General features: G+C 43.0%; 1 protein-coding gene across 7 annotated transcripts in view; it reads right to left on the bottom strand.

Moving 5' to 3' along the window:
* The window catches only part of vps13b (vacuolar protein sorting 13 homolog B), a 315,620-nt gene that overhangs the window by 95,023 nt on the left and 194,017 nt on the right, over positions 1–26,580 (bottom strand). For all 7 annotated transcript variants that reach the window (XR_003833763.1, XM_029452593.1, XM_029452596.1 and 4 more), the window contains exons 32-34: positions 16,612–16,815; positions 12,063–12,189; positions 10,505–10,648 (exon numbers count right to left, since the gene is read on the bottom strand). Coding sequence is in view for 6 of the 7 variants with exons in the window: in XM_029452593.1 (XP_029308453.1) it covers positions 10,505–10,648; positions 12,063–12,189; positions 16,612–16,815 (475 nt within the window). In the remaining variant the exon portion in view is untranslated. The remainder of the gene's footprint in view (positions 1–10,504; positions 10,649–12,062; positions 12,190–16,611; positions 16,816–26,580) is intronic.

Below are 26,580 nucleotides of genomic sequence, written 5' to 3'. Positions count from 1 at the left end.
CCCCCTGGGGATCAGTATTTCTGATTTTCATAGTGAAGTATTAGTTGTAAGAGCACTGATTCAATGTGATACTTCTTCCATACTACACTTCCCAGACAGGCACTCAGTGAAAACACATCCTCAGTACAGCAGAGTCCTCCTCAGGTTTCAGCTTGGCCCTCAAGATCACTCATCCAAGTTTTCAACTTAACATCATTAGTTTTCAACCAACAAACAAACAACAAAAGGAAACTTCAAACTGCATTGTCTTCAGCATGGGCTCAGCGGTTCACGAAAGCAGACGTCTGAGAGACTTCAAGAAGCAGCGGAGATGATTTTCATTAGGTCACAAAGTGGAAGCGCCTCCCTGCGCTGCCTGGCGGCCATGTCTGAATTCTCTGCTTTAGTAACAAAGTCATGGGGAAACAGCAACAGCAGGAAAATAAAGTCGACCCGGGGTGAGCTGGGGCTGTTTAGAGCACGACAGGGTGAGAGGTGTAGAATCGGAGCGGGGGTTAGATGAGCCCCAGGTGGTCGGCTCAGGACTGTGAGCGATGCTGCCGTGGTCAGCCCACACCCTAGGGAGCCTGCACACACACTCACTCAAGGCTGCGAAAGGACACATTTGCAAGCACACACCAGCCTGTAAACGCATTCAGAAACAAGCACACACACGTGTTGAAGATTGCGTACGAATTCAAAGAGCAGCGTGAAGACAGGAACAATCCTGGCTCTCTGTCTATTTACAGAGCTGAAATTAGAAGAGGAGGATTGAAGTAATCTTCCTTTAATTTTCTCTCTGGATTTGTTCCCAGGTCTGAGTGAGACAAAGGCTCTGATGTGCTGTATGTTAGGTTCTCAAAGGAGAATGATGCAAGACCCCCTGCCCTCATCTGGGTTAGCGGGGAGGGCCTCGATAAGGGGGACTTAGAGGACAAACAAAAAAAATACCCAAGATAAAACAGAGAGGAAAAACTTAAGCTCACTACAACAGTAACGTGCAGATTTCAGAATACACTGGCTGCATTGGACAAGCACAGGTCCAGAAGACATTGCATAAGGAGGAACCATTGCAGGTGTTGAAGACCTGATCAGTAGGCTGCACTGGTCGGGATTCAGAAGCAGACTTTAACAAGCAAGGAACACCTGCAATACATTAAGTCATCAGCACGCAGGTGAGGATTTTCTGTTCTGGCAATTCAAAATACTGCAACTCAAATAAACAGGAGAAGGGATTGTAGCTGGTGGACTGTTCCAAGTGTTGGAAGATGTGAGGTGCATGGGATGATTCATCTTTGTCATGCACGTCTGATTCATCGGAGCAGATCCAAACAGACAAACTGAAAGAGGTGAGGAGTAGAATCAAGCCCACCTCTTGATTATCCTAAACATCGGAGTTATGTTTTGGAGTTGGGTCTCAAGTGGTTACATGGCACCTCTCTGTGCATATCTATCATTGCACACATTTCATTTGGGTTTGCATGCCTCTATCGCATAGGTCAGGGGGTCCGCGGAGGTACTACAGGAGGGTCGCAAAATTTTTGTAGATAAAATACATTTTATAAAAATAAAAATAATATATATATATATATACAGTATATCTCAAAAGTGAGTACACCCTTTAGATTTTTGCAAATATTCTGTTATATCCTTTCAGGGGATAACATTATCCTACTGAAACTTTGATATAACTTAAAGTAGTCAGTGTGCTGCTTGAATAACAGTATAGATTTATTGTCCTTTGAAAATTACTCAGTACACAGCTGTTAATGTCTAAACAGCTGGCAACAAAAGTGAGTACACCCCATAGTGAACATGTCTAAATTGTGCCCAAAGTGTCAATATTTTGTGTGACCACCATTGTTATCTAGCACTGCTTTAACCCTCCTGGGCATGGAATTCACCAGAGCTGCACAGGTTGCTTCTGGAATCTTCTTCCACTCCTCCACGACGACATCACGGAGCGCACGGATGTTGGACACCTTGCACTCCTCCACCTTCCTCTTGAGGATGCCCCACATGTGCTCAATTGGGTTTAGGTCTGGAGACATACTTGGCCAGTCCATCACCTTAACCTTCAGCTTCTTCAGCAAGGCCGTTGTCATCTTGGAGGTGTGTTTAGGGTCATTATCATGTTGGAAAACTGCCCTACGGCCCAGTTTCCGAAGAGAGGGGATCATGCTCTGCTGCAGGATGTCACAGTATATATTGGAATTCATGTGTCCCTCAATGAAATGCATGCTCCCCAGTGCCGGCAGCACTCATGCAGCCCCAGACCATGATGCTTGCCACCACCATGCTTGACTGTAGGCAAAACACATTTGTCTTGGTACTCCTCACCAGGGTGCCGCCACACACGCCGGACACCATCTGACCCAAACAGGTTTATTTTGGTCTCATCAGACCACAGGACATGGTTCCAGTAACTCATGTTCTTGGATTCATTGTCTTCAGCAAACTGTTTGCGGGCTTTCTTATGCATCGGTTTCAGAAGGGGCTTCTGTCTGGGGCGACGGCCATACAAACCGATTTGATGCAGTGTGCGGCGTATGGTCTGGGCACTGACAGGCTGACATCCCACTTCTGCAACCTCTGCAGCAATGCTGGAAGCACTCGCACGTCTATTTTTGGAAACCAACCTCTGGATATGACGCTGAGCACGTGGACTCAACTTCTTTGGTCGACCCTGGCGAGGCCTGTTCCGAGTGGAACCTGTCCTGGAAAACCGCTGTATGATCTTAGCCACTGTGCTGCAACTCATTTTCATGGTGTTGGCAATCTTCTTATAGCCAAGGCCATCTTTGTGAAGCGCAATAATCCTTTTTTTCAGCCGCTCAGAGAGTTCCTTGCCATGAGGTGCCATGTTGTCCAGCATTCAGAGAGAATTGTGCCCAAAACACCAAATTTAACAGCCCTGCTTATCATTTACACCTGAATCCTTGTAACACTAACGAGTCACATGACACCAGGGCGGGAAAACAACATCATTGGGCACAATTAGGACATGTTCACTATGGGGTGTACTCACTTTTGTTGCCAGCTGTTTAGACATTAACAGCTGTGTACTGAGTAATTTTCAAAGGACAATAAATCTATACTGTTATTCAAGCAGCACACTGACTACTTTAAGTTATATCAAAGTTTCAGTAGGATAATGTTATCCCCTGAAAGGATATAACAGAATATTTGCAAAAATCTAAAGGGTGTACTCACTTTTGAGATATACTGTATATATATATATTTTTTGGTTTGCGCATTCACATTCCCTCCTCCGCTGTGTCTTGCGAAGGGCGGGACTTCGAGAGGAAAGGAGAGGGGTGAACTAAAATAGATTTGCGCGCCCCCCCCCATCGCACGGACCTCTTCAAGCCTCTTCTACACAATATGTACAGTAGGGGGTCCCTGTTCCACGCTACACCAGTTTGGGGGTCCATGCCCTGAAAAACGTTGAAGACCCCTGCTCTATCGGGTTCCAGTCACAAGCTTGAGGTATACTTAGAATAATGTTTGGTTACTCAAACATGTACTGCAACAGATGACTCGTTCCATTATTAACTTATGTCTTGGTTATTTTCTAAATAAGTGATTAGTCGTTTGGCTTACAGATTGTCTATAACACCATCACAATATTCCAGTGCCCACAAGTGCATGTTTTGCTAACCAGTCAAAAGCCAGTTGTGCTTGAAGTTGAACTAAATAATTAATCAATTATAAAAAATGGTTGATTATTTTATGTGACCTGGATAACATAGTAACATAGAGACATGAAAAAAGAAGAAGAGCCTTCAGCCATGGAAACTCTTCTGAATTCCTGGAATGATGTGTGAATTTTTAGGGTTTAATTTTTGTGTAAATATTTAGTTTAATGAGAGTAGTCTAAGAGGAACTCAGTAGTACTTAAGTCAAATACTGTAGATTTGTATAGTTTGCATCCACATACATGTATGAACAGCATATGCAAACCCCACATGCATGCTCGAGCACACGCATGCGCACATACGCTTTTACTACAGCATCCAAGTTACAAAGAGAGAAACCAATACTCTCCATCACCTGTTATTCTAGGTGGAATCATGCTTATACAGGTGTAGAGGAAGAAAAACAGTTTCCTCTTTTCACCTCTTCAGACACAAATTGTGGGTTTCTTCACTGAACAAAGTCTATGGTGTGTGTACATATGTGTCTGTATTAGTTGGCCTGGTGTGCCCTGCCTTTACTAGTCCCCTGGGTGTGTGACCCGGATTCCCTTACAGGCAGAGAGAGAGGGCACTCCTGACTCCTCCTCACCTGAGTCGACACCCGATCCCAGGGTTCATGGTGGGGGCCGCTGCCTCTCCTCAAAGGCGCCGTTTGTTTCCATGCTCTAATAGAATTCCAACCTTCGTGATTTTATCTGGAGTTTTCACGCCAATTTTGCCAAAACCGATTGAGGAGAGAGCAAATTCAGCTGCTACTGATCTCAAATAGATTGAGTTTCCAAGGGGCCTATTTAAGAATGTGCCACGGTTATGCTTTGAGAAGAAGGTTGGTTGGGGTGCGGGGGCTGAACAGGCAAGGTGAGTTGTTATGACTGGCTGTCAATTAGCAGTTGATTCACACAGGAGGGTCAGTGGGACATGAACAAAATAGGGAGAAAAAAAAAAAGATACGTTTTCATAACAAAAGAAGGGCAGCGAGATGAACACTGGCTATGAAAATATGTATGTTTAAGATAAGCTGAGACAACGACGCTTACTTAACAGATGTAAGGCAGCCAAAAAGGAAAAAGGAGATGGCTGTGCAGGGAGCCTTATTTATTATTACTCTCGGCAGCAACAGGGCGAAGGAAAATAGTGCAAAGCAGGATGGGAAGAGGTCAGGGTGAAAGGGATCTGGCCCTCAGAGAGGGTTAATAGCCAGGCTGACTGGTTAAGAGCTGACCTCTAAGGAACGTCAGCTCCCACATTTACAGACAAATACTTTGGACAGAGCCAGGAATCAAAGCAAACACCGGATTCAGACTCTCTTTTTCTCACTGTGTCATGTCTCATCTCCATGGATTTCTCCCTTACTCCATGTTCCCTCTTGCATTCTCTGTCATTTGGCCATCTTCTCACAAGCTGTCTCCACTCTCGTACTATCTGCTCTGTTCCTTTTCCATGCTTTGGATTTTCACTCTCATCTGATGTCTCCCTATTTCTGTTGGCCAGCAGAGCGCATAAAAGGTCCTCTGACACCTCACTGTCCTGGAAAGATCAGAGGTCGAGAGAGAAACTTCAGTTCTCAAAGCTCAACAGCTATGAGACAATATGAAACACTCATCACAGAGAGGAGCGGTCTTAGAAATGGTTTACTTTAAACATACACAGACAAGGATCCAACCCCTGGTCGCTCACTGAGCCAAACTTGTCAACAACACCACGGCTTAGATAAGACATCTTATGTGCTTTTGACATTCAGTTAATACTCCTCCATGAACAAGAGCTAAACTGTTATACAACAGGGCAGGACAGGTTACCAAGCTTCTATTCTCCCACAGTGTAACATTTGAAGGGAAGACTGAGGTGCAGAAAGGTCTTCATGGGTTTCATGTCTTATCATTCTATTGTATCTGCAAGCAAAAGAGTTAGTTCAGGTGCTTTTGAGTTTCCACATTTTTGATCAAAACACAAACTAAATGTTACGTGTTAAGTTGGATTCACCAGCTTCTAAATTAGACAATTAAAAAAGCTATGAAACAATAATACAAACACGTTCACTGTCCAAAGGCATGTAACTGTAGTTGAGAGTGGTTGTGTGGATTATGTGAAGAAAAAAAACACATGCAGCAGTAAAACACTGCCTCCTCCCCACTAATAACCTAAACTGCTGTCCAAACCCACTGACAAACCAAACCAGCTACCGAGCAGCGTACTCGTGCCTACTGTAAATTTACTTCTCACAGCGGTTCGTCTTGGCTGGCGATCCACCCCGCTGTTTTTAGTAGTGCATTAGTCCAGCTTTGCGTGAGAGTGCAGCTCGTGTGCATCCTTAACACAGGCGTTTAAGAATACACAGATGTAATAGTACAGTATTATCATAATCTACAGACTGTCAAAATCTATCTGTCTCCAGAAAAAGAACCCTCTCCACTGTCAGCCAGCTAGCTTTACTAGCCCGCTCTGGAAGGACTGACACTTTTCCAACCAGGAGCTGTGCCAGTCCAACCAGGGAAAAAGAGATGAATGAGAGAAGACGTAAAGCATGGAAAAAAGAGGAGAAGGATAAAAAGGGGAATGAAAGATGAGATGGATGATGGTTAAAAGACGCAGGAGATTGAAAAGGAAAGACAAAAGGTGGTGGAGGCATACAGCTTCACAATGCAAGCGGATGTGGTAAGTGATACAAAAAGGAAGGAAAGAAAAGAAAGAAAGAAAAAGAGGGGGAGAGGAGAGATAAGGCAGGTAATGGGTGATTGAGAGGTTTTCCCCATGTGTGTTTACTAAAAACTGTAATTCAGAGGTTCCTGTGAGGCCTGATACCTTCTCCTGAACGTGGGTGTGTGCACTGGCATCAGTGTGTGTGTGTGTGCATGAGTGTTGGAGGAAGTCTAAAGCCCTGTTTCCCATGCGTGTAATCATCCCAGGATGAGGTGGAGGATGAAGCCGAGCGGGACTTCCCCTGTACCAGAGGGTATTTTCCTCTCACACTGTGGTACAAGCACATGGCTGACCCGGGCTGCCTCTGCCTGTGTGTGTGAGAGAGGGACATACCAACATGGGATGAGGGAAGTCATTTCAAAAGGCTTTTAACCAGTTTGGTGGGACATTACTAAAATACTTTGAGAGCTCGTCATTGTGGCAACTACATGACAGCCAGACAGCCATGCCAACAATGAGAGGTTACACTGTAAAATCTGCTTAGAGGGAATGGATGGCATTGAGGTGGCAAATAAAAGAATGATTTGTGTTTGTGTGTGTGGAGGAAGAAGTGGTGGTTTAGAGAGACTGGAACGAGAAGCTGCTGGGGGAGATGAAGATTTGCACACTTTCACACAAAGTCATTAACTTCTCAAATAAAGTCAAAACAGATCTCTCTCACACACACACACACACACACACACACACACACACACACACACACACACACACACACACACACACACACACACGTCAGCTGTTCAGTCATAAAGCAGTATTACAGTACTGGCTAACAAATAAAAGGCTGCAGGCAGATACCATGCCGAGAATGTGGGGACCATGTGTATGCATGCGTGTGTGTGTGTGTGTACATGTGTGTGAGAGGGTATACATTTGTGTGTTGCTGGGTGACAGTGCCGATGACAGAGCGGTGAGATAAGTCCCAGAAGCCGCTCTAGCATCTATTCATAGCTCCCTGACTGTGGGACCTCCTGCTGCTGAAAGCTGCCTGATCTCAACCCAGCATTACTTTATCATCATTAACATCAACCAAAGAATACAGAGAAGAAGTCAAACTGTGACGGACTGGAGCTAATGCTGCGATAAACATCCTAATAATGCTTTGACTTAAAGAGCAACAAATCTGCGTATGGACCGCTAAGAAATCATATTGCATTTGCTTTGCATCTCAATCATGATTTAAGCGGAAACCGGGATGAAAACTGTGGACGACTGGCTATAATGCAATAGCAATAGTGTCTGCATGTATGGGTCATAATAAAAGTGTGTATGCGTGTGGACAGATTCTCTTTAAAAAAAAGTCTGAAATCACACAAGGCTCACACATATTGCCCACGCGCCTGGCTCGCCTCACCACTGCCAGGGAACCCAAAAGCCCCTACAAAACAAATTCATTAGCCCAGACAATAAAACACAGCTGTGAGGGCCGATGGGAACTCTTTGAAATCAGTGTCCGGGATTGGGGAGAATCTGTTCAAGGCAAACAGCGTGTTCTCAAAATGTCTAGGAAAGAAAAAAAAAGTTTTCAAAAGAGAGGGAAGGAAAAAAGAGAGAGTGAGCAAGAGCAGTGTTTAGTTTAAACTATTGCTGGGGACAGCGCTGACTGTGAGAGCGGAGATGCTTTATTGAAGCACAACAACAAAAACAATTCCCCTGCACCAGATGCTTGAGATCCAGGATCTGTTTTTAATTGAATCCTTTGAACAGGTTGTATAAAGGAAGTACAAACAAAACTGTCAAATATTATAAATATTATTACGGAAGTTGGGTTTGAATTTAAAAAAAGAAGAAAGACAGATACATGCACTAAATCCAGATTGTGATAATGTGGAAACTAGCAATGGTAATACATCTGAACTTTATGATTATTATTTGTAACCTGTTAACTGTAACCTGGTGGACAGCCATCTGGTTTATTATATCAACTTAGTCTATTCTAACGACATCAAACGCCTTTACCTGTGCCAAACTCATACTCCAAACAATGTCAGTGCACATACTACTGATATTATTTGATGGTGGTGTGTCTAATGTGTTAGCAGGGGGTAGACAGGCTGCTGGCAGAGCAGACAGCGGGTGAAGAGAAGCAGCCCTCCAGAGTTGGGGTCTGAGTGTGGAACGTCATGGTGCTGTAGTTAAACGCACCACTAGAGGGCTCTGCAGCTTGCAGAATGAGCCTCTGCAGAGCAGAACGCTGTCTCAGTCACACTGACCTCCCTTCTGCAGGGTCTGGGCCAAGCAGCCGGACAGATGCGGCCGCCAATAGACTTACGACACTGAGATAGATGGAGGTACAAATAGTTTTACAGAGAGTGTCCAAAAAGTCAAAGCCAGATCACATTTATTCAGAATAACCTCCATGATGTGCAGCTGCACAGAGGTGAAGACACACACTGACTGACCTCAGTGTTAATGATACTGTTACGCTCCATAATGGCACTACTATAAAACCGAATGAGTAAAGAACATGGGATAATGCACCTGAAATGAATATGGTATAATAAAAGTAAAAAGTGAAACACTGAGAGTTCCCAACAACTGTGACCAAAAAGCCAATATTAAATGAAAGCTGAGGAATTTTCCCAAGCATATATACTTCATTTCTCAATAGGGGATGGATGATCATTATATTACATCATTCTGGACCTATGGGTCATTTCAATTTCACTTAATCCATCTGAAGGCAGCAATAACACAGCGGTTAGATGTGAATTTCTGAACAAAAAGATGACTGTTGTGATCTCTGGATAAACTGGGAAACATGGCTGGGGAATAGAACATAACACATAACAGCTACTGCCGCAGTGCCGTTGAGCAATACCCTTAATCCCCAGCTCTTCCGGCTGGAGTTGCTCAGCACAGAAAACTGAAATCCTGGAGGAAGGCTTTTTGTTTATGTGTGGAACTGTGTGTATGTGAAGCTAGTTGTTGCTGGAAAAGATGCTCAGTTTACATTGCCTTGAGAAATAAAGGTAAAAAAAAAAAAAATGGAGGAAAGCTAAATGCTTTTTGTGTGTGGGTTTCTAATTTTTAACTGTTGCCAATGGACCTCCCAGAATAGCAGCTTGCTGAACTTTCTCATCCTGCCTTGAACCTGGATGAACCCTCTGCAGCCGTTAGCTGCCCCTCAACAGAATCAAGCCATGAATCATTACAAGTCAGGGGTGAGGGCTCCGAGATCACCCAAATCAAAACCAGATGCACGGCAGGCACCTCCTCAGGACTAACTGTATAAATAACTAAATAAAAGAATAAATAAAGAAGCCAGCTAACTTAACACTATGTCTTCTCTCATTAGTTTCTATAGCAAATCTGACGGACAAGATTGACTTGACTGTAAGATTTCTATTTTAACATTTGATTTTGCTTGAAGGCGTCAGTCGGCTCTGTAAATGTATTGCATATACAACGATGGTGCTGCTGCTTATATTGTCTGTGTTAATTACTACAGGACTGTGAAGCACTCGCTGCATGTCACATCCTCGTAAGCATCCAAGAGGAGATAACAGTAATTACACCCCATTCCTCCTTCTTCTCTCCCCTGTCCCCTTCTCCCCCTTTATGACGCCCGTCCGCACCACAGCTGGTAAATATTTTTATATTGTGTTCCATTAGAAAGTTTTATTAAGCGGTCAGACGGGGCAAATGGCGCCTGGGAGCTCCCTGTCCTGTAAACAATAGGAAGGGCTAAGTACAGAACAGTAAACTAAGGTCACATTAGACAACCGCCTTGCTCTGAGTGAGTAAATATTTAAATGTGTTAGATTCACCCAAAATAGAGAGGGCTAGTCAGGGGCACTGTATCAGGACAACGGTTGTGATGTATCTTTGAGCGAAACTGGCAAAGCCTCATGCAGTGATTTGTAAATGGATGAATGTCCAACTGTGGTACTTCATGAAGATTAACAACATGTTGATGAGCAGAGAGAGAGAGAGAGAGAGAGAGAGAGAGAGGTGATCTGAGGGCCAAGATGTGATGTGTGACCAGAACTACTGGTATATGACCATATGTGTATGTGTGCCTCTGAGTACAGCACAATTCACACGTGTTATACTTCTGACAAACTACAGACTGAAGAAGTGGAACAACGCTGAATCAAGAAATTGCAGTTGATTACAGTACGTACCTCAGCACTTTTCTCAGGAGCGTCCATTCCCACCATGTTTTCTCTGAGAAGCTGCTGAAGGAGCTGCACCTGGGCAACGCTGAGGTAGAAATCCAGACTGCTGGTCACATTCACCTCAAGAGAGTGGCCACACACCACCACCTCCTAGAGAGATGAAGGAGATAGTATAGGGGGAAATGAAAAGAGAGAGGTGGGTGGAGAGAGCAGGAAAGACTTTTAATAACACATCAGGATTGTTTGTGACCTCATGCACTGCCTCTCTCTTTTTACTTTTATACTCTTGGTCTATTTACTTTCAATCATGCTCCCTTCAGCTCAGTTGTTCCCTCCTTCCCCTCTTCACCCTGTCCTCTCCAAGGTCCCACCCACAGCCAGCAGTTCAAACCTCAGCCTGGAGGCAACATCCAACAGGATATCACTCACTAACACTCTGGGTTGAACCACACACACATGGGCCAGACCTACAGTAACGACACACAATGGTATTTGGCAACTACTGTGTAAACATAATCTATTCAGACCCACTGTTTATTTCGATGTATCATTAATATCACAATTTGTTTGAGTTTTTTCTCATTTAGATGTATACAACACATTACATGTATAATCATTATGATTATTATTATCATCAGTAGTTGGAGTAATAGTAGTAATTTTACCAAAGGTTATAATATCATAAGGTTACAACAATAGTCACAGAGAAAAGAGAAATGGAAATATAGACTTTAGTTTGTAGATGCAGAACAAATACTGGAGATTATAATGAATAAATTAATAATTCAATAAAGATAGCCGTTACATCTGTGTGGTAAGCATTCAGAAACAGTTTAAAACCAGTTGGAAGTAGTTGAAAATGAATATGAATTTTATTATATAAATTCTTGTAATTTATATACACTACTTAGTTCAAAGTCCTGTTTGTGTTGTTACTGGCTCTGAGTCTCCATATCTCAGGGAGTGATACAAATCCCATTGTGTGTGTGTGTGTGCGTCAGTGCAAACTATGGATTAGCTGTTACACATTGTCAGGGGGCACGTTAGCATGGACGGACGAGGCATCAAAGAGGCAGGAAGTCTCAGAGAGTCGTGCCAGAAAACATCAGCTGTATAAGCAGAAAGGTTTGAACTCTGTGGGTCAAAAGCCTCCATTACACGGCGGACCAGCGGAGGGATTCCTAATGAGTAAGTTACTGTATGTTCAGAGGAAAAAAACTAAATACTTTTGACATCTCACATAATTAATGTCTATTTTCATATGGACAACGGACTGTGAGAGTAATGGTTACAATCATGGCTGTAACAGGTCATGGTCAAAGGGCATCCAATGTCAAAGTAAGTGGTGAACAAACCTCAACAAAGTAGATGAAGAAACTTATGCAACCTCTGTGTTTCTTAGAACATCCTTATTTAAATCCCTACATACTCGTGAAATACTATATTTAACTTTTAATTTGACCATTTTAATTAGCTTGCAGGGACATTTACTCCTGCAGGAAATATGAATAGTAAAAATAAGTACTGTTGGATTCATTGATCGCTGTGTTGGTTGGATACTGACCTCTGCCTGTCCGCAGTCAGGGGATATATTCTTGCTGAAGATGATGGCGGGGGCAGCAGTCACCCGGACAGAGAAATCCGTCAGGATTGGAGTGAGGATGGCCCGCCGCTCCTGGTGCCTCCTGATACTGAACAGAGATACAGGATCTAACTGTTAGTAGACAACTCTTCAGATAGCTTCCATAACTTATATGTTGCCGTTAATATTCTCTCAATAACTGAGGAAATGATGGGATCCATTTGGACGTTTAGAGATCATTATTATTATTATTATATCAGGGTTCAGTTGGAGATGTATACTTTCAATCAGGTATACGTATAATGTACCTTGCTGCAACATAATGGACATTTTTATTTTAAAAAGTATTAATATTTAACATTTAATATGTCTTTTTAACTTTTATTAAATGATCTATAAACCATACAGATAGGGCTGGAATTCTTAAAAAAGGAAGGCCCACACGTGAATATGATTGTATAAGCTGCTGAAACTGAAATAATATTTTTGTTTAAAAAAGAAATACATTACTGAATTATATTTTAGTTAAAAGTGTACAGTCCTGGTCTTAAAGTGATTCTAGCATTACATTACAATACAAACAGCAACCATAAGGGACCACTTACTCACTGACATTCTCCAAACTGTATTTACTAATAACTTGTTATGGTTACCAGTTGTGAAATGTGTGTAACATTGTCCCATCTGCCGAGGAATGACAAGTCAACACAACAGTCAAAACCACAAAATGTTCAAAACTGAGATTTTGTTTTGCCCTTTGCTGACAGGCAGACACACATTTCAAACTTTCTCTGGCTTTTTAAATTCAACCCAGTAGGTTGAAAAGCTGAGCTCAAAAATAAAAAACATAAAAATGTATTTTCTCTCACAGGCTCGACCTGTGAAATATTCCCATAAGTGAGTTTTTTTTCTTTCTGGTCTAACACATTTTAGCTGGAAGCTTGAATATGGTTACAGAGACAGAGTGAGACGTTATTTGACAAGTCTCAATTGGGAACACCCCTTAATTGTATACACAAGATCAAATAGAGACCTTCTCACATCAACTCTCTCCATTTCACTAATGTTCATTCCCACAATCAACTCATATTTGTGGGAACATTTGTTAGTAGTAAAACAAATATACAAGGAGGCTTTATAAAGTGGTGTTAATTGCCACATCTGCTGCTATTAAAACAATCAAGTGCTACAGCTTCCAATATTTATAGTTGGCCAGGATTATAAAAAGCCCTGTTTCTAGGTGGCCTATAGTACAGTACTTAAGCAGGACCAATATCATATTCACTTCTGCTTCACAAATGTGCATTACCAGTGCCCTTAAGGGATTATTTTCGGACACATTTCTTTGCGTAGAGTATGAGGGAGGCCTTATTCGGAGGTGAAATGATCTGTGAGGGCAATTGGTGTTGGCTAATCTCCCCTCAGACAGGGATTGAAACAATGAGTGTCTCGTTGCAGGGGACAGGTGCTATCATTCACCAGCAAGGCTTGGAGGCGTGAGGCTCGGTTTACCAGTAGTGTGGGGTCCTCTGACTGGGCCCGAGAACTCTGTGTGTCTCTGTGTGTGTGTGTGTCTCTGTGTGTCTCTGTGTGTGTGTGTGTGTGTGTGTGTGTGTGTGTGTGTGTGTGTGTGTGTGTACCTTTGAATGGGTGTGGTGCAACAAAAGATGGAAAGAATGACTTTGTTTTCATACAAAGCTACACAGTGTGAACAGTAAGTGGAGATATCCGTGGCATGGACAAAAAGAGAGAGGCCTGCACTGGGTGGCTGACAGGAGGGGAGATGGAGAAAGATCACAGCTTCATGACACGGGTCTTTCCTAGCCGGCAACTACACACTGTGATGAGGACAGATCCTGTCAGTGGATCCATAGTGCTGGAATTTCCTCGCAAAACCTCAGGAAGCCAACTGATGAGGCCACTGCAGATCCGCGACTACTGGAATTGAAACCAAAAAACTGCAGAGTGAACAAGCCACGATTCCAAAGCTGGAGAGAGAGAGGGGGGGGTATCGATGTAGGGAATGAGGGAAAGGTGTGAACTTTGGAAGTGGTGTGTGTCAAAACTTGTTACAATCGAGGTGGTGTATTTCTGCGGCTGATTGCAGCAGACAAGTAAAGCTGTGAACTTGACTTCCCTTTCCTCAGTATGTTGGAACATTCTAAATCACATCTTCAGTTATGACTTGGTCGTGGTGGCTGACGTATACAGTGCAGCATGCAGCACTACAGAAAGCCTCCAGTGCTGCTCCTGCCACGGCCAGGAGAAGGGGAACGAAGTGGCAAGCACAGACACCTTGAATACTTTGTTTGAAAACTGAAAATGAGTCAGGGTGAAATTTAAAAGTCTTTGACCTTCTCAGCGTGATAACACACACGCTCATTTACTGGTGTGAATCTTAATTATTAAGGATATGAAATGAGAATAGATGAAGCTAAACACTCTACATTGGCAACAAATCAATGTCGAACTACAGTGACCTTTGTTACAATACAATACGGTGTGTCACTTCTTTGAGTAAAGAAGTTACTGTTAAGCTACATGTTAGGTCATCCTGTAATCAAGTTCTGAACAGAAATCCAGACCTGCAGCCACGTATAGTATGTCTAAAGAAACATGAGTCTACTCAAAAGGCATTCAGCATCTTTGGAGCCCAAAATCTCACCTCATTGCCCTGTCAGACAATCTGGCCTTGGCACTAGGCCCAAGCAGCCCTGTTTTCATCGACAGAGAGACAAATTGAGAGTAAAAAAGAAAGAATTGGGAGTGGATTGAGCCTCAGTAACCCTTTGCTCATATGAGCTCGTCAGACTCAGTAATAAGATGCTAACGTAGTTCCATATCTGCAACCAAAAGGGCTGTTTTACAGACCCTGGCACTGTTAGCGAAGCTCAAGACCAATACGGATTTTGTGATAAATGATCAAAACTACTGGGGACACAGAAAGAGAGTCAAAATAAATCAGGGTGGACTATTGATTAGGTCCAACAGGTCCACTCTAATTACTTGTTAAAATATCAAAAAGCTCTCCTCTCTGTGGCTTGAAGCTTCATCGAAATGACTGAAATGAAACAACGAGATTTAGGACTCAAAAAAAGGAGTGGAGACGGTATTGATTATTTTCTTTGCAACACCACATAGCAAAACAATTAATCATAGAAACTAAAATAACTTGTTTAAAATAGTTGCCTTTTTATAGTGTTGCTTGCCCCATGCATTACACACGTCAGCAGCACAACTTTAACTTGACATTTACTTAAGTCTGCCAACAAAAAGATGTTTTGGCTTTTGGCTTTTTGAAGTGTTTTCGCACAGTTTTGCCTCAATAAGTTAGTGTGCAGCAGGGAGCTGAACAGAGAGGAGGGGAGAGAGAGGGGGACGACAGGCAACAGGTCTCACGGCAGGTCTAAGAGTTGAGGGCTCAGCATCAGTTTCACCAGCAGCAGCCTGTGTTTCGCTCAGAGGGCTTCACTATCATATCATGCTGCGTGTGTATGTGTAAGACATACAGTAAAGAAAATATCATGATCTGTATGTATGATTGTTTGCGTCAAGTGCATTAAAGAGAGCATGTGCCTGAGCGTGTCTGTGTGTGTATCTGAGCCAGCATCTCTCTAAGCTCTGATGACCTTAGGGCAGTCAGACTCAATCAGGCCCGTGTTGACTCTGCACCACATTCTTCCACAAGGCTTATTTTTAGTTGACAGGGAACAAATCTGGAGTCTTTGCCTGTGATTCTGTGATTTTTGGGCCTGTTCCCTTTCAAAACATGAGTGGAAAAAAAGGATGTGGGGCCAAACAGGCTGCTACACTTGTGCTTGTTTTAGCTCCCGAGTCTATAAAAAAATGACAGGGTTTGTAATTATGACTGTGCATGATAGGGCGCTAACTCAATAACTACATGCTGCTCCCACATCAACACTGATGAGATACATTTTGGGACATTCACAGCAGATCACACACACAGCACCTGACTAGGGGTGTAACAATTTCATCTAGCAGCAATGCACATTCTTCTCGCTGTGATCATTGTAAGGGATTCATCCAAATAGACTAAGCATCTCTGGGGGTGGGGGGGATGAATGTTAGTTCAATAATCACAAACATTTGAGTCCCGGTTTGATATGTCAAACCCAGGGAGAGACGTATGGCTCTGTTTGGATTATTAAAGGAATACTTCTCCCCAAAAATCACACTCTGCATATCAATTACTCGCCCCTTGTTACCTTGCATTTTTTAAGAAAACCTTTTCTCACATGCCTCTATGGTGAACAAAGAATCCAAAAAAGTAAAAAAAGTTTTGAGACTTGGATCATACAGCACGGGTTGTGTGAGAGCTCGTAAACAGATGTTTTTATACAGTTTTGCTGTTGTTAAACGCGGTCTCCATTTACTTACTTCAGACTTTTCTCCATTTTGGATTCGTCGTTTCAATGTTAACTATTTTACAATTGACGCAATGAAAAACATTCAATGGTACCTACTTGAATAAAAGAATCATAGACATGCAAATACTGAAGTGTCTCCTGACCTGCTGGCCATGTTCCACTCCAGGGCCGGGTTCTGGGAGCTCCTCTCACTCTCCACGGACACACCTCCCTTAGTCCCTTCTTTCTCCGGCTTCAGTTGCTCCCAGTGAGCCGTTCCAATGTTGATGGACTGGAGGTCGACCTGATACTGCCGGTCCTCCACCTCTGAACCTGGGTCGCGCAGGATGCCGAGGTGCAAAGCATGTCTAGAGGGAAGAACATTTGATTTGGTTGAGTCACTGTACAGATCATGTAGTGCGCTAATGATTATAGAAAGCCCAGGACAGACTTTGATGTTTGAGAAAGTGTAGCAGGTGGACAACATAATGAAGGGGGGAGTGCACACACAAATCAAATTCAACTAGTAAGGGGTCCATCTAACCTGTTACCATGTATAAAACTTGAATAGCTTTTATTTATTGTTGCGGGGGCCACATTGGGTCAGGCTGCACTTTATATAGTCTACAATGAAGTACATGACTCCAGAGTGGGCCAGGTAGTGCGTTATACTGAACCAGTAAAGAGCTTCTGGCAGCAGGCTCTTGCCACTACCGACTTCTTTCTACCCTCTGCCTACTGCAGGGTTTAGTAGCTCTCAGGATGATTTATTACTAAATCAAAGCTTCTGGTGCAGCCAGGCCTCAGAGAAATAACCCCACAGGCCTCAGGTGAAATCATTTGCCTTTTATAAAGTTCAGATTTATGCCAGCTTATCATTGGCAGTAAAACATTGCTTAAAGCTCTGGCTGGACGGCACAGTAGTCTGGAGACTCTTACTGCCTCTCTCTTTCTATTTCGGTCTCCACAGGACTTGTACAGTATACACGAACAGTGATATGGTGGACGAGATGTAGAGATATGTCTGGAGTGGGCAGCGCTGCCTCTGTACTTGAACTGCTTCAGTCAAGTGAGCAAACACTGTCCCATCAGTGCCAAGAAAAAGTGATGTCATCTTGCCTTTGAGAGACAAGATCCTGACCAATTCACGAGGCAAAAGGATTAATCAAAATTCAACATCTGCATATGACATCAGGGCTCTCGGGTCGTTATGATATGTTTATTTGTGCTGGTGAATTCAAATGAGAGCTTAAATGGTATAAATAAGGGCTTAAAATGGCTACAGATGTAGCCGCAGCATGAGTAGTTTTATTTGTTTCGGCAACGTCAATGGCAATTTTCATATAGCGTTTCCCCCCCTTAGCCACACTGGAGAGGCCTCTACCAGAGCGTGATGTTATGACAATAAGCACCAAGTACAAAAACAATGGCAATGGAAGATCAGAGGTGTATAACTGGATTTAGCTGGATTTGTTGACATACAAACAAGTGAAACAGATCCTTAATCAACATTTGGAACCACATTTATCAACAGAGTATAATATAAATCAAACCAAGAGCCCTGTAAGATTTGGGTGGGATGTGTCAGTCTAGATTCATTAGGGCTTTTGTAACAGTACCTCCATCACCCTCCCCAACCCCAAACTGTATTTTTCACATTAAACAAACCACAGTTACCTCATATGCTTTCCAAATTATCTCTTAACTTCAGCTTATTTAGGAGCCTCTCTTACTCATAATCAACATTACATGGGAGTCGGCAGCCAAGCCTCTGCATTGCTGAGCTGCAGGGTCATCTCCAATGACATAAATAAATATGATAAACATTTGTCTTGGTCATGCAACCAGTGGAAACCGGTGTGATTTAATATCAAAAGACATATTTCAGCCAATCGCAGGAAACGAGAGAGCTTCATTTCTGACAAATGAGGAGGGGAGGAATTTTGGAAGTTCCCCTTGGGGTGCAATAATAATTGAAGCCAGATTTTCTTGTTGTACATGTGGGGGGAAAACACTGGTGGTTTGACATATTTGATTGGTCATGTGAAGACCACACTGCTTGGCCAAAAGGAATCAGAGAATGTCTTGGGAAAGCACGGGACTCACCCTGCCCACCATATACACGGACGAACTAAAAACATACAGAGCGAGGCAGGTGGAACACACCCGTCTGCTGGCTCTCACATGCCATTATCAGACATCTGCCTGCCACTACCATGTGGAAATATGGAGCAAAATGAAAATAACAAGCCATAAATGACATGCTTTCGCAGATGAGGAAGGCATGGAGGGAGAGGGGGGAGAAAGAGAGAGACATTTTTCTCAAACACAAGTACTTAGTCATGCCCTTGTTCCTGAGCCAACCGTATTTTAATTGCAGGAAAAGACCACAGAAACATTATTTTTTACGACAAAATTCTGCTATTTATAAAAACGGATCAAAAGCTCTGCAGTAAGAACACTCAGTTTCATGGCATTCATGGCTATTATTTTAAAAAACATTTCTCCCTCTTCTGACACAATTTAAACCCAATTTGAGTCCGAAAAGCCACTGGGCCGATTCGCATCAGAGCTGAAATATGAGGGCTCCAATCCAACATTATTATGGCCCAAAGTCAAAACCTCCATCCAATTCAAACCCTCCAGTGGGAAACAGCAGACAAAATAGTGAAGGCAGGGCAGTGTTATGTATCTAGAATGCAGAACTTGGAAAGAGAGATTCACTGGTACTTCATCACTGAGAAAAAAGTAATGATGTTCCAAATTCCTTTGAACAGAAGATATGCAGACAAATTTACAAATGGGCAATTAATTGCAAGTTATGTTCCTCTGTTTAGCATTCTTTGGGTCTATGCATGTGCTGGGCAGAGCATCAATCATGATTTGTGTTATTAAGTAGACGTGTGGGAGGACTGAGTGCTTAACATGTAGCAGATTTGGGAACGTGTGCTGAAGTGGTAATAGGATTCAAGGAGGAACCTTCTGGGTACATGCATAATGCCAGTTAATACACACATTAGCAAACGCACATGTATATACTGATAAGCAGCAAATGAGCTCATGCACACACACACACACACACACACACACACACACACACACACACACACACACACACACACACACACACACACACACACACACACACACACACACACACACACACACACTGCAGCTGTATGCAATGGAGGCAAGATGTAACCAGTGAAGGATTTACTTTGCTGCTGCACACAACTTTCAAATAGCATCCAGACTCGGAATATAGAACTTGCACAATAGGAGGGAGGGAATCGCAAGACAAATAAAGCAGTATACATTTAAAGAGTGGTACAGAATCGTATTGAACAGAACCAATGGGTAAATAAGCAAAAAGGGCTTGTTGAAAAATAGCGAAAGGGGATTCTTGAGAGAGCCTGATTACAAAGCGAAGGTTTTGAAGGCTAACTGTGGTTCAAGGCTGTAAAACAAACCACAGTGGGATCTGGTTGGGGCTCAGGGCCCGATGGTAGGAGTGTGGGAGCAGTGGGCTGTATTAAAGACTCATGCCAAGGGGATCCTGTGGGCCGGGGTGTATCATGGCCCTTGGCTTTACATGGCCTCCCACCTTCCTCTCTCAAGCTCCATCCATCCCCCCCATCCCCGTCCCCTGCCCCAGGCCAATGGGGCAGGAAGCAGCAGGGTAATACCAAGCGCCGCTGGCTTCTGGATCTCGTCACTCTGAAACCCGCAACCTGAACCCACAACCCTAGACCTTTTTTTCACTCCATTTCCCCAACAATCACATGCAATACATGTCTGCTACACGCTCAACAGAGGCAGGAGTGTATGTAAATGTGTGTGTGAAAGTGCCTGTAAGTGTGTGTTTAACATAGATGGGGCCCTCTGCTTCTGCTCTCCTGGTAGAACATACATACCGGGTAGAAATTTCATTGAGATCTCAGGCTTAATTCGGCCAAGTCAAGTTAAATTAGGTTTGTAGGCACACACGTGCTATATTTCACGAGTGCTCCGTCTTCTTTGTTTTGAGCAAAGCTCCACTACTGTGTATTTGACCTGAAAGAACACATACTATGTGAAACCCTAACGGTGCATCGCTTGCTGTGTCATTTAATTCAGTGGTGGGGTCTGTGCGAATGCAAAAGTAACATCCAAGAGGCAAAGAGTTTTTGTGAGAGCAGCAAAAAATATCATCCTCATCCATGAATTCTAAAAAACTAAACTTCAATTGAGGTTTTGATATTCTTACTCTGTGGCTCCAAATGTTATTAGCACCATTAGCACCCAGCAGCTCCTCCACAGTATCTCTGATGTGGAGAGGCCAAAGCTGCACCGTGGCTTCTTAATCCATTTGCTATGACTCCCAGTGGCTTAACGCGGAGTCCCATTGGGCCTGTGTGTGTGCCTAGGGGAATTCATAAGCATTATGATTCATGAAACTTGCAATTACTTAGTAAGTTAAGCACCCCTGCAGACGGTGGGCCGCTCTGAATTGCCAGAAATTCGGCTACTTCTGAGCTGTGGATTTATGACCCCAGTCAAGTCCAATTGCTGTTAATTTGCATCTACCAATTATAGTAATTAAGGCTCTGAATTAGAACGCTGAGCAGCCCTCGGAGTGAGAGGGGGAAATTATGTTGTGGAACATGGCAAGTCAGCAGAATATAAGACCCAGTCACTCAGGGATTTCTATACCGCTGGCTGCTACTAAAAGGACTTTTGATGACTGATGAAGCTTTTTCAACAGGAGTCAAACAGTCACAAAAACAACAGAATATCCAAGACAACAAAGCTGCAGAAATGCTCCAAATGTGTCACACTTGGCAAGAACAAGGTGCGTGTTTTAAGCCAAGTACAACAGTTCCAATCTATAGTTGATTTTTCTCTCACAATACGCAATAAACATAAATTGCTGCTTTCCTGCATTGTGTCTCAGCTTTGATGTAGTGACACATTCCCATGACAAAGTTTTTATAATCTATTCGTTTCTAGTCCAACAGCATTAGTCATCTCCACTGCTGCTCCCAACAGAAGCCTGTTATTCATTAGGCTGATTGCACTTTAAAGACACTCATACTCAACCAATCATATCATATTTACACAAGATCTTAGGGAGGAAACTATTACTTCTATATACAATACAAGCAAAGCTCCGCCGGAGCCCGTACCAGCCTCAACACAATGCTACGTGATAGTAAGGAGTTGAGAGACAGCACTACAGAAGAAGGTCCTCTGTTTACGATGCACATGCAAAAGGACAAAAAGGCAGTGTTTGCACTTTGATTTCCACATATCAGAATTACAGGAGTGGTTTATCTCCTGTGCAGTTTGCATGTCAGAGAAGTTATATTGTTATAAACACAGTCAGTATTAGACGCGTTACTCTGAAGACACTGGCATACCTGCGCTCGCCATGATGGCATGGTAAAGATGTCAGTCTGGCCGTTGTAATTTATAGGCTCATCATGCACTAATTCAAAATCTGCTTCTTGCATCAGAGCCCCGTGTTGCAAAGAAGCTATGAGTGAAGACTGAACAGATATTTCATTTGGCTTTGTCCGATTCTTATTTTGTGGAATTCACACATGCTAGTGACTAGAACAATGTAACTGCTACTCTTTCATTACAGTCCATGATCCATTGCACAGTGAAAACATACAGTTTGCTACAATCACATAGTGGACACCTCCTTATTTATTAACACATTAGAACAAGAAAGTATTTTTAAAGCCGTATAATATCATATATCAGTCCGGATGTTGATGCAACTCTAAACTTACATTTCAGTCAGAAGTACTCTGCAGTTTGTCCCTGCCAATAGCATTGCAAGGACCTTTCTGCTTCTGTTCTGCACACACACACACACACACACACACACACACACACACACACACACACACACACACACACACACACACACACACACACACACACACACACACACACACACACACACACACACACACACACACACACACAGGTCTGTTTAGCCTTAACTGTGTGCTTCTCTTGCATGTAGCTCTGAGCACGGAACATTCCTGGGTTACAGGGACAGTAATTCATCGCCTTTTAAAGGGCACACACTTCTCTTCTCACTGGATTCCTTCATACAGTAGGTACATCTGCACTCAATCTACTGCAAAAGGGAACCTAGCATCCTCATTTGTGGACTGAGGTTCTGCTGAAAATGGCTGACATTTCTTGTTTGTGACCGTGTGCAGGCCTCAGTCCGCCTTAGATAGCGGCACCTACAATATTTTCAATAGTTGCTGCTGAGAATTACTACGAGTCATCTGTGTTTTGTTTCCCATAACATTGAGTGGGCCAGTGCTTGTTAAATCCCTTCCTCTGTTAGCAGCAACAGATTTGATATGCTTCCTACATGCTCTGAAAACAGACATAACGCTGCCTTTGTAAAACATGTCAGGCAGAGTTTCAGCAGTGGGTCCCTGATGCAGAGGTGTGAAGGGAATGCCTCGCTGACTTCCTCAGACCTCAGATTGAAAGCAGATTTGTGTCCCCACCAAGCAATTTCACAATGATGTAATCCCACTGCCATTTTAATTTGAGAGGCCTTATCTTTAATTAATCGCTAAACACATGCGGGGAATAGATTATTCATAACTGGCTGCAGCAGGGAACATAGCAGGGGTAGCCAAGGATCTGGCTTGCCATCATATGCAGTCATTTTCATCAAGCTAAAGTAAAACAGGCACATACCTCAATGCTACTTTTTCACTAATTAAAGGAAAATAATCCTTTTGCTGGAGGAAGATTCCAGATCCAAAGTCTGTCCCTTGGTCTCTGGCAAGGCACTCAGCGTGTTCACTGGTCTGTTTGACAGTCTGAAGGGAATCAAACCTCTTTTGAAACATAAAGGAGTGAGAATCAAACAGCACCAAAACCATTATTCCAGCTGACGCAGTTTCAAGTAGATTGATGATAATTGATGATACAGCGAGAGCAATACTTGTACAGCTGCACCTCACATGTTGAATCAGACATGCTGTCCAGATTGTCAGAAAACACATGGAGCAGAGGTGCATATTCCTCTCATCGTTCCCAAAACGTTTCACTTGTAGCTGTTGAGTAGAAATACTCATACATTGCTGCTTTGTCTTTAAGACCATAACTACGCACTAGCAGAACAAACAGGCATAGAAGTACATGTAAACACAAAGAATCTATGGCACAACTGGAAACAGATTAATGCTCACACGCACAGGCAATATACATTCACTCTGTGATACCAGCCTCAAACCAAGATGGTTACAGTCTTCAGAGCATTCCTTGTGATTTACTTCTGCACATAAATTGTTCACTTCGTGCTCCGGCAAGGAGGGTGTTTTATGGAGCTGTAAAATTAGGCCCACTTTATGGATCCAACAGCATGAACCACTACTGTTTTTTCCACTTGATATTGATTAAGCGGTTCAGTATTGCCAAGCTGGTTCACATTAGTGCACACACAGGCGCGTTGAGTGTATTTTTGAAGATGCTCATTTTTATCTGTGAAAATGAGAGTATTTGGCAGAGAACTTTGAAGTTAATTACACATTGTTTACAGCAATTATTGAATTCTGACAAATGTTTAAAGCAACAAGATTACATATCAAGGCCTTATCCTTCTTCGGATAAAGAATGAACATTTTCCTAAACAAAGTCAGGGAGATGATGGCCATATTTGATTAGGTTAACGTATGCTACAGGTTTAGCAGACAGGCTGAACAAACATGTAATCGGATAGCTAAAACAGTAGGTCCTTCTAGTTGACGTTTGCCTTGACCTTAAACAACATTTAGTTCTAATTCAAATTCCCTTCCAGCAAACAAAGGCAGAATGAAACTAAATACAACGACTTGTTGCTGTACTTTCCATCATAATGGAATTAAAAACTTATGTCTAAATCACAAGCTTTAAGGAGAGACAGTTTAGAAGCCTCTGGTGCGGCCCTAGACTACAGGGCTACAATCGCTTTCTCATGAGATAGAGTCCAAATACTTTTATGTCAGCAAGGAAAAACAGCATACAATAATTACAATAATGTGGGGCACAGATGCTTCCTACATCAGCTAATTCTTCCTCCTCTGTAAATGACTGCAGAGCCAGTGTTTAGAATTCTGAAGCGGATCTCGCATACATCCAAACCGCCGTGTATTTATACAAAGTGACATTTCTATATGGGAGATTTCCCCCTTTCCCCCTCTAACTGAGGAAATCACATGGGGGGAGTGAACTCCTGTGCTCACCTACTTCCACTGGTGGTGCTGTTGATTTGGAGGAGGGAGAGGGAGGGAAGAATGGAGAAAAGGTACAAGAAAGAAAGGATTGGAGGGTCTAAAAGACTGTAGCGGGATTTAAGATCAACAGGGAGGAAAATGTAAATGTGTCTCAAATGCAGATAAAGGGGAGACGTTAATACACTGAGATGAATGCAACAGCTCTGAGTCTGACAATTTCAACGCAGACATTTTGGTGTTCCTAATAACCTGATATTGATTATTATGGAGCTGCCACCCAAGTGCAAATGCATGATCTCAAAAAAGAATCCACCACAGAGATGCAAGTACGCCCTACACAGTCTTCTAATTCCCCACTTAAAATGATCAGGAAACATGTCAGCACAAATCACCAGCCATAAAGGCTTTGACTGTTGTGTTGTCTGGCTGGTGTCTGTTGTGTCAAACGGTGTTATCAAATAAGATTGTATGTCATCCCACAGATCCCACTGCTTAGATTACAAGTCAAATGAGCCAATGTATGTGGGTTTAAATGAGGTGAAAGTGCACACTTTGTGTATGGAAATATGGTGTGTAGGAAGGAGAGGAGATGATGAGTAATAGACAGAAATGTCACATGAGAAGGGATGTTATTGGAATGCCCTCATCAAGTTGCTGAAGTGGCTACTTCTCAGAGCCCTACAGGAGGTGAGAGTTACAATAAAGGCTGCGTTCAATCAGCTTCTTCTGGAGCCACTCACACTGAACATGTGCAATGACAGTGGTCTCTGAGAATCAGCCTGAGCCTGCTTGTTTCTGTTTGATGGTGCTGCACCAGAGGAAACTGCTGTGTGAGACACAGAAGAAGTAGAAAGACTGAATTGTAGTAATTAAGGAACGGTGCATAAAACCTAAAGACCCCACAAGGAGACTTAATGATGAGAAATTAAAAGAGGCATATTCTTGTGGGAGATTAATCCTCCATTAATATCATCTATATTTTAATTACCTTCACAGGCATTTTATACTCTTCTTTTAGTATCCTAATGTCTTATTCTTCTCCCCATCCCGTCCTGCCAGGCAGTGTTTTGGTACAGTGACTCCAGAACAGTGAGGAGGAAGTGGCCCCTGCAGGCCAGGCTCCTGACAAACCACAACTCTAAACAGGCAGTGCTGTGAAAATATGGCATTCAAACAAGACAATGCCAAAACTTCTGACCACCATGCCGACATTAAAACAGCTGCAGGCTCTGAGAACATTTAATGGGGAAAAAACAAAGACAAAAAAAAGCCTGAATAATAATAATAATAAAAGAAGTAGCAGGAGGGGAGTTAAAAATCAAAAACATGCAACACAGAGCTTCGGCAGTGTTGAGCTGGAGAACGAAGTGGGCCTTGTTTTTATTAGAAGGAACTGAGAGATGAGAAAGACACGATGCCTCTGTGGAATGGAGTTTCTACCCCCTTAAAAGCATATTGAACAGAAAAGTATGTTGTGAGGCAAGAGGCTGCAGGGAGAGATTGAGAAATTGAGTGAAGGATGCTCGGGGAAGGAAGGAAGCACGGAAGGAAGGGAGAGAACGAGAGAACTTTGGTTGAATAGAAATTGTGTACAGAGAATAGTCCAGGTGTAAAGAATTAGAGGAGATGGCACATCAAACGGGGCTGTGCTCGGCCTCTTTCCTGTAGCCCTTGTGGCAGGAAATGCTCTACAGCATCCTGTGAGCTGACCAGAGAGAAACTGACGAGAGGGAGCAACAAGGAGACCAAACAAAGTGGGAGGTGAAGAACAGAAGAGGGCACATGTAGAAAATGTTCAGCAACATCCTGCAGAGAAGAGGGAGATTCAGAGAAGGATGGGGGGGGGGGGGGGGGGGGGGGGGGGGATAGGGACATGGGAAGAAATAGGAGAGGGGG

This window comes from Cottoperca gobio, chromosome 16 (genome assembly GCF_900634415.1).
Source record: "Cottoperca gobio chromosome 16, fCotGob3.1, whole genome shotgun sequence".
NCBI classification, from domain to species: Eukaryota; Metazoa; Chordata; class Actinopteri; order Perciformes; family Bovichtidae; genus Cottoperca; species Cottoperca gobio.
This window is presented reverse-complemented; position numbering and strand designations above follow the sequence as displayed.